The following is a 15,058-nucleotide window of genomic DNA, read 5'->3' as shown; positions in this document are numbered from 1 at the left end:
CTCAATCATACTATGAAGAAGGCAAACAATGATGTAACATTACAATGTATTTTGTTCAAATATAATATATACAATATGTACAAATTAAAGTGAAGCAACAGTGCAAATAACAATGGGGTAAAAACAGCTAACAAATAAGGGATCACAGTTGGCTATTAACAGTAGAGAAGACGGACAGAACATGTACTTTGCTGTACTCCATTAATCTCAATGGTGAATAGAGGATAAACAACATACTCCAGAACAAGTAGTGCAACATGTCACACGCTTATGATTGATATTTCACTATTACCCCAAAATATGACAGCTATAATAGCTCCATTTTTGTGAAGTTTGTGTTTTGATGAACCTAACAGCCATGGAAACTAACACAGAATAAAGGGCTGCACATACATGATACAATTCTTAGAGATAAACAATCAGTCAGGTTCGAATGCTACATTGATGGAGCAATTTACATCTCCCAGTCCCTGGGCGTCAATCTTCCTCCGGTGGCCCTTGGACAGCACACGGTGCAACAGGCTAGGGGAGCTGTGGGCTGAGCCTGACTTTGAGGAAGCCTCGTGTCCCAGGGCACGGAAGAAGCTCTCTTTCTCATGCCTGGGGACCTTTGGAGTACTACGACCGCTGCATACATAAAGAGGGAAACAAACACAGAGGGCTTCTTGTTGATTCTATGTGACCCAATTTATAGAAGTCCTAATGGAGGGGAAAACTAGTTTTTTAACTGTACTGAGGACAACTACAATCAACTAAAGTCAATCCTCTGTGGTTTTGTTGGGTGGGGAGGAGGTGGAATAGGATCACAGATGTTCTCACCTTGTGCAGCCACAGGGGGCATCAGGAGCTGCATCCTTGGATGAACTCTGTAACGAGCTTGGATTGGCATTCACTGGCCCATGATCATCACTCTGTAAACACATACCGAACTCACTTAGACATGCCAAAATTAGACCTTCTGGTCAACGTCCATGATTACATCATCAAGCTTTTGTCCAACAACTAGTTGGGACGGTTTATTTCTGTTGAGTTAATTGCCAGGAAGCTATGTTATATACTGTTGAAGTCGGAAGTTTACATACACTTAGGTTGGAGTCATTAAAACTATTTTTTTCAACCACTCCACAAGTTTCTTGTTAACAAACTATAGTTTTGGCAAGTCGGTTAGGACATCTACTTTGTGCGTGCGTGACAAGTTATTTTTCTAACAATTGTTTACAGACAGATTGTTTCACTTATAATTCACTGTATCACAATTCCAGTGGGTCAGAAGTTTACATACACTAAGTTAAATGTGTCTTTAAACAGCTTGGAAAATTCCAGAAAATTATGTCATGGCTTTAGAAGCTTCTGATAGGCTAATTGACATAATTTGAGTCAATTGGAGGTGTACCTGTGGATGTATTTCAAGGCCTACCATCAAACTTAGTGCCTCTTTGCTTGACATCATGGGAAAATCAAAAGAAATCAGCCAAGACCTCAGAAAAAAAATTGTAGATCTCCACAAGTCTGATTCATCCTTGGGAGCAATTTCCAAATGCCTAATGGTACCACGTTCATCTGTACAAACAATAGTACGCAAGTATAAACACCATGGAACCACGCAGCCGCCATAGGCCGTTCAGCAAGGAAGAAGCCACTGCTCCAAAACCGCCATAAAAAAAGCCAGACTACGGTTTGCAACTGCACATGGGGACAAAGATTGTACTTTTTGGAGAAATGTCCTCTGGCCTGCAAGCTGAAGAACACCATCCCAACCATGAAGCACGGGGGTGGCAGCATCATTTTGTGGGGGTGCTTTGCTGCAGGAGGGACTGGTGCACTACACAAAATAGATGGCATCATGAGGGAGGGAAATTATGTGGATATATTGAAGCAACATCTCAAGACATCAGTCAGGAAGTTAAACCTTGGGCGCAAATGGGTCTTCCAAATGAACAATGACCCCAAGCATACTTCCAAAGTTGTGGCAAAATGGCTTAAGGACAACAAAGTCAAGGTATTGGAGTGACCATCACAAAGCCCTGACCTCAAATCTATAGAAAATTTGTGGGCAGAACTGAAAAAGCGTGTGTGAGCAAGGAGGCCTACAAACCTGACTCAGTTACACTAGCTCTGTCAGGAGGAATGGGACAAAATTCACCCAACTTATTGTGGAAGGCTACCTGAAACGTTTGACCCAAGTTAAACAATTTAAAGGCAATGCTACCAAATACTAATTGAGTGTATGTAAACTTCTGACCTACTGGGAATGTGATGAAAGAAATAAAAGCTGAAATAAATCACTCTAGTATTATTCTGAAATTTCAAATTCTTAAAATAAAGTGGTGATCCTAACTGACCTAAGACAGGGACTTTTTACTAGGATTACATATCAGGAATTGTGAAAAACTGAGATTAAATGTATTTGGCTAAGGTGTATGTAAACTTCCGACTTCAACTGAATCTACACGGTAAGTTCTACACTGTCAAAACATTCTTAATCTCTTTTTAGTGCAATATCTGGATGATGTACCTTAATGAAAGGTTGTTCACAAAACAAAAATTAAAAAAACATTCTACATTCCTTTTTTTATCTTGCTTTTCAGCAGTCAGGGAAAAACCTTACCTGGTTCAGTCTGGTCACACATGCGGTTGGAAAGTACCCCTCTGCCCCGTTCTGTAGACGCCCGAACCACCACGACGGCTCATCTCTGAAGAGAACTTGGATGATGTCACCCTGACAGAGTTGAAGTTCATCTGGCCATTGAGGCCTGTAGTTGACTGCTGCTACTACCTGAAGGTGAAGAAGTAAGATGCCACTGTAACTCAATAAGAGACAAAGTACTACTCAAGGAATAGTTGACCTATTTTTGGTTCCAACTTCAAAAACCACTTTCATTTGTTAATGCAAGATAATAAGTTGTGTTGATAAGTTGATAATGAGTTGAGGATGCTCTCTCTCTTTACCTGAAACAACTGCTCTCTCTATTCTTGAGATTTAATTAATATACTTAATTCATTAATTGTCTATCTTGATGAACCAACAGGTTACAGAGGCCAAACCCAGCCACTGCGCTTTCATTCAAAATGTCCCCACAGAAGACCAGATAAGAGGATTATCTTGTCTTAAATTACAAGTACTGTATATCCTCCTTACACTGACATCAGTGACATGTATATTTTGCCAGGAGAGAGACAATACCGTGGATAGTGTATTTGTTGCTCTATATAAAAACAGTAGTTACTGTACAGTTTATGAGCACAGAAGTTTGATAATAATTTGTTACTGAACACTAGCCAAAGAGAGGGATAAGAGTCTATCTATGTCTCCTGTTCCTCATGTCTGTCAACAGTCCAAGGCTCTCTGGAGTTGATCTCCTTTAAATAACCAATAGAGAGAGCTATATATAGATGGTCCTTAGCTGTGATGTGGAAAAAGGAGAGGGGGTCAAGGCCTGCCTGGAGGAGTAGACTACACTGCTTCCCTCAAGTCATTCCTTTATGTCACTTTCTGCTGAGAAAGTCCACCAATCACATCGGACCAATCTTGCTAAATCAATTCCAAATAGATCTTCTAGCTCTACTGTATACCGTATAATGTTTTCACTGTGTTCATCTTATCATCCATTCATGTTGTTGCTCCATTCCTCTGGTCTAAATGACAACACATCTTGATCCTCTGCAGAACTTCATCCTGACACTAGATCGTTCACATCTGTGCTTGCGATACATTTGATGTTCTGGTTGCGACTTACTATACATGTAGCTCTCAATAATGAGAAATCATTAACATACCTTCACTGCTTCCCTAGGCCTGTATCTTGTTCTTGCTCTACAAGCTGATAAAAAAAGGGTAGATATGAAGTCATAAAGAGCTGTTAGGCAAGATGACAGCAAAACTATGATAGGCTACTGAAAACCAGTTAATGAAAATACCCTGAAAAAGCAAATAAATGAATCCTCTGCATAATAACAACCTCAATAAAGACCAGGGCAGTATGACAACATGAGACTAGCCCATAATAGAACTGGGGCCGTAATGGATCAAGAGTATCAGAGTACTCTAGGATAAGTTACTTCCTCTTCATGCATTATTATTAATTGTGATTCAAGGCAAAACTAATCCTAAATCAGCACTCATACACTGAGAAACAGAGAGGATTGCAGGTGGTACTCACCTTGTGGGGAGAAGACAGTGGTGAACACCTCAAAGTGCCCATCACTCTGCACGTAGATCTTCTGCATCCTCTCCTGCTGTGTCTGAGACACTGTCTAGCAGCTCCACACTATAGCACGCCGCTTTAAATAACACCAGTGTCACTAATCCCACTGCACAGAAACACAGTAACACATACCCTTTCTCTCCATCACACATACACACCTCACACACACACCCTTTCTATCCATCACACACACGCAAGTCGCATACAGTGTTTCTTCGAACTCGCTGACACCTTTGAATCTATTTTCATCTGCAATCTGTCATTTTGATTCACACGAATGCGAAACAAAACTGAGCTCAACAAAAAGTAAGATTGATCCACCATTAACATTTGAAATCATTGCCATGTAAAAACACAAGTATAATGTACTGCAGATTTTTTTCTGTCTACTCCTCATTCATTTGTAGCCCACACACAAAAAAAGTGTTCACACATTTAAATTACCATTAATTAAATTGCAATACTTAATCTATTGAAATTCTTATTTTCTTAATCAGAAAGAATTAAATTTGATATATGCATATATGAACAGGAGTGAAAAAAGTAGAAACATTGCCAAGACAAGCAAAGAAAACAGAAACTAAAATGATTTAATGATTTTAAGGGATCAGAGTCATGTACGTTTTGAATATAAATGATTCTGTATCCTAAAATGCATTTATTTTGACATCCAGTTATGTCCTGCTTTACATCAAGACCTAACAGTAATGAGGATTTAGCGTAACTCTATTTCCATGTCAATATACAGTATCTATCATTAATAAGGATAAATATCATTGCACCCTATTCCCTATATAGTACACCAGTTTTGACCAAAAGTGAATAGGATGCCATTTGGGATGCAATGATATTCTGTATCATATTGATACTTAACTTGGCTCTCTTTCTCTCAATGGACCTTAAAAGCTCTCCTAGTGTGCTCTCCTGGGTTAACCTACTTAAAAGCAGCCAGATCAGACTTTCTTAGCATTAGGGCACACTTTACATAACAGTTAACCTGAATAATCTGGAAACTAGATTAAAAGAATAGTACACTTCTAAGAATGACGCAACACTGTCATAACAATGTAGTCCAGTCCAGACCAGTAGTCTATTCTCAAATGAATGGGGAGGGGAACATGACAGCAACGGTGTACTATATTGTAGTACATACAAACCAAAACCAACATTTGAAATCGGGGTAATATACTGTATAATCAAATAAGGAACCTTATCATTTAATTGTATCTATCAATAAAAGGAGGATGGGATGGCAAACCGGTGAGAGGCTACGTCTCAAATGGCACCCTATTCCCTATATAGTGCCCAATGTTTAACCAGAGCCCTATGGGTCCTGGTCAAAAGTAGTGTGCTGTATAGGAAATAGCACAGAGTCCTTTGGGCTCTTATCATCTCACACAGGTACAGTATGAGAGTGGGTGATGACGCATAAGAGAGCCAGTCTTAGTACAGCTTCAGGGAGGCCTCAAACAAATTAGTCAAATCTTCCTCTGTGTGTTCCCTAGGAGACAGCTTTGTCACCCTTTCCTGCAAGAGACCATAGTGACACGTTCAGGGGCAGACACAGGAAATGCCAGTCAGAAAAAGAGACATAGTACATGTAATGAAAAAGGAAAGTAGCACTGGCTCACTAAACTCTCCTTGCTTGTGGGTTTATTACCAACATCTGGGCTCAATAGTCTTCATCAGGCCGTGAAAGAACATGTCTTGCACATCTAATGTGAAACATTTCTAATGTGTAGTTACCTGAGGTATTGTTCCTCTCACTAGGTCAGGTATGTCATCCTTGGTGTAGCCGACAGCACTCAGACCGTCCTCTACCTTCAGGTCATAGAGGAACTGTCTCAGGGTGTCGGCCAGGAGCAGCCCAGCGTCCTTCCTCTTGGTGTTGCTCACGTCAGCCCCTGAGGAGAGACATGGAGGGGTGTGAGCTTGACGTCACAAAATCAGTGAGGAAACAATAGTGCCACGCATGCATGACACCTCTTACTGCACCTACACTGCACTAACCAGAGCACTGTTTATGGTATAGATTACCATTTGAGACTAAGCCATGGTAAAAGGAAATTACAATTGAGAATATATTTGTGTTAGTATTTAATGACAACACTGTTGGGGGTGTTGTAGAGAAGAGTTGCTGTTACCAAGTATCTCTGCTGCCTCCAGGTGGCGCTCTGGACACATACTGGCAGTGAAGGCAAAGACAGCAGGAGAGGTCAGAACCACGGACAGACCATGAGGCTATGGGACAGAAGAGCAACACATGGGAACTATTAATGCTTGATAGTTCAACTGTGAATGGAGATACATATTTCTGAAACAATATATTTGTTATATACAGGTAACTGCCAAAATAAAGGAAACACTTCAGTAAATGAGGGATACTAAGTATAATGAACAAAAATATAAACACAACAATTTCAAAGATTTTACTGAGTTACAGTTCATATAAGGAAATCAGTCAAATTAAATCAATTCAATTCTAATCTATGGATTTCACATGACTGGGCAGGGGCGCAGCCGGGTGGCTGGTATCAGATGATCACGCAGGTTAAGATCCCGCAGGTTAAGAAGCCAGATGTGGAGGTCCTGGGCTGGCGTGGTTACACGTGGTCTGCGATTGTGAGGCCGTTTGGACGTACTTCCAAATTCTCTAAAATGCTGTTGGAGGCGGCTTATGGTAGAGAAATTAACATTTAATTCTCTGGCAACAGCTCTAGTGGACATTCCTGCAGTTCGCATGCCAATTGCACTCTCCCTCAAAACTTGAGACATCTGTTGCATTGTGTTGCGTGACAAAACTGCACATTTTAGAGTGACCTTTTATTGCTCCCAGCACAAGGTGCACCTGTGTACTGATAATGCTGTTTAATCAGTTTCTTGATATGCTACACCTGTCAGGTGGATGGATTATCTTGGCAAAAGGAGAAATGCTCACTAACAGGAATGTAAACAAATTTGTTCACAACATTTGAGACAAATAAGCTTTTGGTGCATATGGAAGATTTCTGCGATCTTTGATTTCAGCTCATGAAACATGGGACCAACACTTTACATGTTGCGTAAACATTTCTGCTCAGAATATATATTGAAAGCAGGTGCTTTCACACAGGTGAGGTTCATGAGTTAATTAAACAATGAACATGCCATCATGCTTAGAGTCATGCATAAAAATGCCCAGTTGCCCAGCATTTTGGCTACCATGGCTAGAAGAAGACATCTCAGTGACTTTGAAAGAGGAGACTCAAAAGACTATAGGGGGTTTAAAGATTGTGTGTGTCTCAGTCACCAGAACTCAACCCAATTGAACACTTATGGGAGATTCTGGAGAGGCACCTGAGACAGCGTTTTTTCACCACCATCAACAAGATACCAAGTTATGGGCCTCCCGAGTGGTGCAGTGCCACTAGAGATTCTTTTTTTTTTTTTTTTGTAAAGATACCAAATTATGGAATTTCTCCAATAGAGTTCCAGACACTTGTAGAATCTATGCGAAGGCGGCCTAACGCCCTATTAAAACACTTAATGTTGGTGTTTCCGTTATGTTGGTGTTTCCTTTATTTTGGCAGTTACCTGTAAATATACACTGAGTATACCAAACATTAAGAACACCTTCCTAATATTGAATTGCACCCTTGATACAAACCGGTACTACCATACCCCATTCAAAAGGCACTTAAATATTTTGTCTGGCCCATTCACAATCCATTGTCTCAAGGCTTAAAAATCCTTCTTTAAATCTGTCTCCTCCCCTTCATCTACACTGATTGAAGTGACATCAGTAAGGCATCATAGCTTTCACCTGGTCAGTCTATGCCATTGAAAGAGCAGGTGTTCTCAATGGTTTATAAACTCAGTGTATATATCAAACATGGAGCAGAATACCAATGAAAATACATTATATCAGTGTCAAAACTATTGTTATAGAGATCATAGATATTTGGAACTAAATATATTGAATTTTCAATTATATAAAGGTCAAATTTAACAGACATTTTTCAATAATAAGATTGCTTTGTATTGGTTCTAAAACGAAGAAAAGGACCAGAATAGCTTTACCACGACAGGGTGATCCACATTGTAGCCCTTAGCCATGTAAGTCTTCACATTTCCAGCAATAGGATAAGACATACCGTGGCTAGAAAATGAACAAAAAGGGTCTTATCAGTCACATTAATCATCAATCACAGGACACACTGTAACTATTCATATAAGGAAGGGGATGCGTGCAGTTTCAATCATTATAACGGCGTAATGAACCATATGTTTACTTTACCATAAGTGGACCCCAGCATTTCCAAACCCGATCCCGGCAAACACACTGGCAAGATGCATGCTGGACCTGGCCTTTACATCCTCAGCATCGTTCACCGCCCTTAGAGGGAGAAAGTGAACAGTTGATGACATCTTCTACATCAGCACTAATAATAAGAAACCACTGATAATAATATTCCAAAATAGACAGAAGTGATTTTTAGGGGATACAACTGTGGAATAACTAGTGGAAGCCTCATTAGGAAGGCGTTTACCGTTTCATGTACTTGGCCACTACATTCAGAGCATGTCTGGACCAGACATCACTAATGGGGTTACTGCCCTGGTAGGCCGGCCGGTTGATGGGGTTGGGAGGGCAGGGCCTGCGCATGTTGTAGGGAAGAGCCGTGTAGGACTCCAGGGCATGGCTGCATAAGGGCACACAAAGAGAACAGATGAAGAAAATAACTTAATCCAACTCCTATTTTTCTAATCAGTCACTTCTATCTGGCACCACCTTGACGTCATAAGAGCACAGAGTGGGGAAAAGGTCAAAGGCCTCTGCAGCATGTCGGTAGAGAGAAGCATGTTGATGAATGAGTTCTTTGGTTTATAAGTTGATAAAATATGTGAATGTAGCCTTAAAAACATAATAATATGTTACACAGACTGACTGATTGAATGTGATCAATATACACTACTGTTCAAAAGATTGGGGTCACTTAGAAATGTCCTTGTTTTTGAAAGAAAAGCACTTTTTTTTGTTAATTTAAAATATCATCAAATTGGTCAGACATACAGTTTAGACATTGTTAATGTTGTAAATGACTATTGTAGCTGGAAACGGCAGATTTCTTTAATGGAATATCTACATAGGCGTACAGAATCCCATTATCAGCAACCATCACTCCTGTGTTCCAATGGCACGTTGTGTTAGCTAATCCAAGTTGATCATTTTAAAAGGCTAATTGATCATTAGAAAACCCTTTTGCAATTATGTTAGCACAGCTGAAAACTGTTGTCCTGATTAAAGAAGCAATAAAACTGGCCTTCTTTAGACTAGTTGAGTATCTGGAGCATCAGCATTTGTGGGTTCGATTACAGGCTCAAAATGGGCAGAAACAAAGAACTTTCTTCTGAAACTCGTCAAGTCTATTCTTGTTCTGAGAAATTCAGGCTATTCCTTGAAAGAAATTGCCAAGAAACTGAAGATCTGGTACAACGCTGTGTACTACTCCCTTCACAGAACAGCACAAACTGTTTCTAACCAGAATAGAAAGAGGAGTGGGAGGCCCCGGTGCACAACTGAGCAAGAGGACAAGTACATTAGAGTGTCTAGTTTGAGAAACAGACGCTTCACAAGTCCTCAACTGGCAAAATGTTGAAAAGGGGAAGGGGGCTGAATTCTTTACGAATGCACTGAATACAGTGTATTTACATACCATAGCACATCAAAACCGCTGTTGGCAGCCACCCTCTCGGGCATATGCAGAGTGTGGAGAGGATCCACTATTCCAAGAGTCGGCTTAATGGCTCGGCTGGCGATGCCTGAAAAGATGAACCAGAAGACAAGCAAGTCATACTAAGTCATTGAATGAAACATTGCAACATACAGTATGAATTGAATTATCATTTGAATGTGAGGCCAGCAATGCAACTAAGGAGAGAGATAGCTGTGGCCTGACAAAGTGTTTTTACCAGTTTTTGCTTTCAGTTTTTCGAAGTCAAAGATGGCAACACCTGTTGTCTCACTGCCAGTTCCTGCTGTTGTGGGAACTTAAGAGAAAAATAGTTGCCATGTGACTAACATGTACAAGTTTAGCCTATATTAGGAAAACTCCATATCTGCACATCCATTAAATTGTTCTAAAAGTGTATGACATATTAATTTCGTCCCTGAGAGGATTTGAGGTACAGTCTAACAAGATCAGGTGTGCACAACCATCCACAAAAAAATCTCTGTAATCTATAATAGTCATAGTAAACACACATTTATATACGGTGTACATAAAACAAATTCTAAATGGTCCAGTGTACCAGGGTCAGTTAGTTCCTAAACCTATTAACCTCAGTGTGTAATTGTGACTGGGGGTCATAGTACCTGCGATCAGGGGCTTGAGAGCACCTGTAATAGGCTTTCCCTTCCCTATAGGCGCATTGACAAAGTCTAGGAAATCCGCGTCGGGATGGCAGGCATACAGGTTGGCAGCTTTACAGGTGTCAATCACTGAGCCTCCACCCACAGCAACGTAAATGTCAAACGTTTCTTTCTTCGCAAAAGCTATGGCCTCCTTGAAGCTGTATATTAAAGAGCGAAAGTGATTACTTTATTGAAAATTCATCCCTTGATTGACTTTTGTATTACGCTTTTCATCCATACATTTACTCCAAATTAGGAAAAACTATAATCACTATCAAATGTAATGATGAAATTCCAGTCAAGATGTATGCCATACCTTGGGTGTAGGCTGTCATTGTAAATAAGAATTTGTTCTTAACTGACTTGCCTAGTTAAATAAATTAAATAGAAAATACAGTCATTGAAAATAAGTGTCCCAAATGGCACTCTATTCCCTATATACGGTAGTGCATTACTTGTGACCAGAGCCCTATGGACCCTGCTCTGTTCAAAAGTAGTGCACTATATAGGGAATAGCTAGGGTGCCAATTGGAACGCACAAGGGTTACCTGGAGTCTGTTGGCTCCACCCGAACATTGTCATAAACTTTGTAGTTAACCCCGTTCTGAACTAGAGACTCCAACACGGCCTCGACAGGAGAGAGCTGAGACAGATTATTGTCCGTCATAAGACACACGTTACGGGCTCCCATGTTCTGAAGATCCTGCAATTTAAAAGAAAATCACAAAATAGGAGAGTTATTCACGTCTTAGACAAAATCTTATATGATTAATGTTCAAAGCATCATATGCATTTCAATTTTAGGCCTGTTCATGTCTCTTCTATTATTGAAACCTTTTACTTGTGAACACAACCCTTTACCATTTAGGAAGAACAATTATATTATGTAAACATGAGTTGTTTCATATCTTGTCATGAATAGCATCAAGAAATAGCAGAGACTTATTTACCATACCAATTTCCCGTGTGACACCCTCTCCATATCTAATGTTTGAGCTCGCCATCTGAAACCAAATAATAACATGAAAAATATGGTTAACGTTGGCCAACATCCCAAGGAAGAATACTGTCGACTACTTTTCATTAATAAAATATAGAAATAGATATCTTAGAAAAGTGTCAGTACACCTTTTTTTGCAGTACTTTAGCCTAAAGACTACTTTAAATCTTTTTAAAAAGGGGTTTAATGCTGAGCCTCATGACAGTAGTTGGATTATATTGTGGGTTTTACTTTAATTAATAACTGTCAAGTCTGCTTATTAGTAGGGCTTATTTAATTATTTTGAAAAGCTTCTGTGGCCATGTCAAAGTCAAATGAGTGAAAATATTGTTAAATAGTTCAAGTTACCTCAAATGCATAATCCGTTTTTCTTCCACAGTCATGTCCTGAAGCTAGAGCACAAACATTACAACTTTAAAACATGTTGTGACAGGGTAACAACCACAGTTTTGTTCCATGTTTCTATGGACCCTAATTAGTGGTACACATGTACACATTTATTTTATTTTTTAAAGTGAGAGTGTACTGTCCTCCTTGAGGTGTTTCTAACCAAAAAAGATAGCCAAACTCCATTCAAGAACTGAACCAGAGTCAGGGATAGGCTTTCCGTAAACCTCTGGTTTTAATAGATAAACCGGAGTAAAGAGCTATGCTTATGCAGGCATAACAAAAGGATGGCAGCAGATCATCATGAGTGCATCAGACTATTGAGAAATATTCTTAATTGAATAAAACACTTCCTCTTTCCTGTTTATCAATCCACATAAGAAAGTACCATAGAATTAGTGCAAGCTAGATGCAGCTAAATAAAATGGCCACTGGGTGCCACCTGGCATCTGCCACTACGAACTTTTAACGTAAGTTGGTTACCAAACCTTCAGTCATTTTTAGCTAAAAGGAGTAAGACCTCTGACACAGTTCTCAGGTGGAAGGAAGGCAGAATTGCGCAGTACCACGGGCCTCCCGAGTGGTGCAGCGGTCTAAGGCACTGCATCACTACAGACCTGGGTTTGATCCCAGGCTGTGTCACAACTCGCTGTGACCGGGAGTCCCATATGGTGGCGCACAATTGGCCCAGCGTCGTCGGGGGGGGGGGGGGGTTTACTTGGCTGGTTTAATTGGATGTTAAGAAGCACGGTTTGGCGGGTCATGTTTCAAAGATACATGACTCGACCTTTGCCTCCCGAGCCCGTTGGGGAGTTGCTGCGATAAGACAAGATCGATATTGTGGAGAAAAGGGGGTAAAAGGGAGTAAAATCAAAAAATAAGTGCCAAGGGCCACTCATTGCGGGTCAATGGGATCTCGCTGAGCGTGGTAGGGTTTGAGTCCGTTGTCGACGTAGGCGGTATGCTTGAGTCCGAAATGGGCCTCGGATTGGGAGAGGAGGCCCGGGTGCTCAGAGGGGGAAAGGAGCAACCCAGCTGTTTGTGTTGTCATTTTCAGTCGGGCTGCCTTTGAATTCATGGAAGAAATCACCATGTTGCTACCCGCAGCATGGTCCGGGTTAGGGTTGGCCTAGGTTGGCCGTCACTGTAAACTGACTTCACTAGTTAAATAAATAAATAAAAATATAAAAAAATGTGACAATGAACACAACCCGAAAGCACTGAATGGTCTGTGTTACCACATTAATAGGTCTACACCCTGCTGTAGGATGCGTTGATCAACTGATTGACAGGTGTAGGCCTACTGTAGATTGACAAACTTTCCTCTAGTGTGGATGCTCGCCAACATGTTTTCGAGCCCGGATTCGCGATAAGCTTCTTTAAAATAACTGAGACTGTTACTGCAATACTGCCATCTGTAGGACGATAATGAGAGTCCTTAACTTTGTTATGGTTGCAATTATGGAAAACTGTTTGTTCAAGTCCATCTAAGTCATAATTTATAATTGGCTATGTGGAATTTTGTACCAGGAAATAATCACGGTCATCTGGTGAGGTTAGCATAGGGCTAACGTGTGCCAGGTTATCTGATGGGACCAGTTACAATGTAGCGTTCTTTCAAGCGTAAATAAATCAACGATTTTAATTGGCTGATGCGCATTTTGACACGGAGAAACTGTTTTATAATGTTCGCAATTATGGGCACAGTTTCCTGTTTATTACACCACATAAGAAAGTACGATAGAATAAGTGCAACCTAGATACAAATAAATACAATTTCCCCAGGTGGCGCTAAATCACTAGGTGTATAGAAAACTTGAATGAGAGGCAGAACAGAGCTTTTGCACATGAGGCTGTGTTAGGTGTTACATACATGTTACAATTAACTTAATTAACAATAACGCTGTGTGTTATAATAAACAGGTTATTTTATCCAACTACTACCTTGGTGGAATGTATGAGAATGGGCAGGGCATCTGCACCTGTAAATGGGGGAAAAAACGTCATTTTCATAAGCAGTGTAATCATTTGACGCAAACCCGCGAGTGAAACGAAGTTGGGTTGACGTCGATGCTTGTACTGCCATCTGGCTACTACATAGCAAGTTAGGTAGGGGCCTAGCTATATTAGATAACTACCTTAAGTAACCACTACCTCAAGTGCATTTAACAATCTTGTATTTGTGCATTTTGGCGATTAGGAATCAACTTACGCTGCTTTTTCAAGTTGCCTGAGCAAATGCACAATCCTGTCGCGTCCTGCCATGTTGTACTTCTTCCTTCGGCTTTTAGGTTGACTTATGAGTTCAACTCGAGGGAGTCGAAGTCTGGAATTTGAACTGATACACGAGCGCCCCTTACTGTACCGAATGTGAAAAGATATAGGACATGGGTCAGACCTATGAGGTTACCCAAGGCTCTACCACTCACGTCATGACGAGGAAAGCACCATTTCCATTTACTGTAACAGGCAGTAGAGTTAACAAACTGTAAGAGAAAGATGGCCTAGTCCTACTATTCAAAATATAATTTAGGGAAGCCAAAATATGAATGTTCAATATCAAGTTCAACTCATAGGAAAAGCAGGGCGACTATCAGCTGAGATCACAACCTATCTCCTAGGGGTTTAGATTGATTCATTGCACATCATAGGCCTAAGCTATAACTGCATCCTAGTTTTCATACTTGGATGAATAACAATCAATAATAGCATCTCTGCCCTTTACTGCCAGTGCGTGACAGTCAGACATGTGATTACGTAGCCTACATCAAGTGATGTGAGGGAGAGCACTTTAGACAGTTAGCCTTTACGCAACACGCAGCCTAACGGACTGTCAACCCCAAAGTTGCCTTACCACATAGGCTGCCACTGCTGCGGTTGTCACTAGAGAGTGAAAATGCCCTGGGAAAAAACGTATTCCCCACCATAGATGTGTGTCACCGTGAAATCTCTCACGTTTCATTCATATCTACTTCCGGTGTCCCCATCATTAAAATATAAATATGTTTTATTATGGCGGTAATTCTAAATCTGTGGTCCCCTTAACCCTGTGACCTCTAATCTTCCACATAT

General features: G+C 40.5%; 2 protein-coding genes across 3 annotated transcripts; both read right to left on the bottom strand.

The window, feature by feature from the left end:
* Positions 1–34: 34 nt before the first annotated feature.
* Positions 35–4,679, bottom strand: si:dkey-97a13.12 (jouberin). 2 transcript variants are annotated; one of them, XM_055866978.1, is made up of 5 exons: positions 4,161–4,679; positions 3,778–3,821; positions 2,609–2,776; positions 820–911; positions 35–627 (listed from the first exon to the last, which is right to left on the bottom strand). In XM_055866978.1, the coding sequence occupies exons 1-5, from the start codon at positions 4,225–4,227 to the stop codon at positions 420–422; spliced, it is 579 nt and encodes a 192-aa protein (XP_055722953.1). In that variant the 5' UTR covers positions 4,228–4,679; the 3' UTR covers positions 35–419. The 2 variants fall into 2 exon arrangements, with proteins under 2 accessions (XP_055722953.1, XP_055722954.1); XM_055866979.1 differs by lacking the exon at positions 3,778–3,821 and having other exon boundaries at positions 4,161–4,239.
* Positions 4,680–4,775: 96 nt separating this feature from the next.
* On the bottom strand, positions 4,776–14,330 carry adhfe1 (alcohol dehydrogenase iron containing 1). The gene is made up of 14 exons (XM_055866976.1): positions 14,199–14,330; positions 13,931–13,968; positions 11,948–11,991; positions 11,550–11,603; positions 11,148–11,302; positions 10,561–10,757; positions 10,158–10,235; positions 9,902–10,007; positions 8,735–8,887; positions 8,482–8,580; positions 8,265–8,343; positions 6,350–6,446; positions 5,952–6,109; positions 4,776–5,732 (listed from the first exon to the last, which is right to left on the bottom strand). Exons 1-14 carry the CDS (start codon positions 14,249–14,251, stop codon positions 5,649–5,651), a joined length of 1,395 nt encoding a protein of 464 aa, XP_055722951.1. The 5' UTR covers positions 14,252–14,330; the 3' UTR covers positions 4,776–5,648.
* Positions 14,331–15,058: the final 728 nt, after the last annotated feature.

Source organism: Salvelinus fontinalis, chromosome 17 (genome assembly GCF_029448725.1).
Source record: "Salvelinus fontinalis isolate EN_2023a chromosome 17, ASM2944872v1, whole genome shotgun sequence".
NCBI lineage: Eukaryota > Metazoa > Chordata > Actinopteri > Salmoniformes > Salmonidae > Salvelinus > Salvelinus fontinalis.
This window is presented reverse-complemented; position numbering and strand designations above follow the sequence as displayed.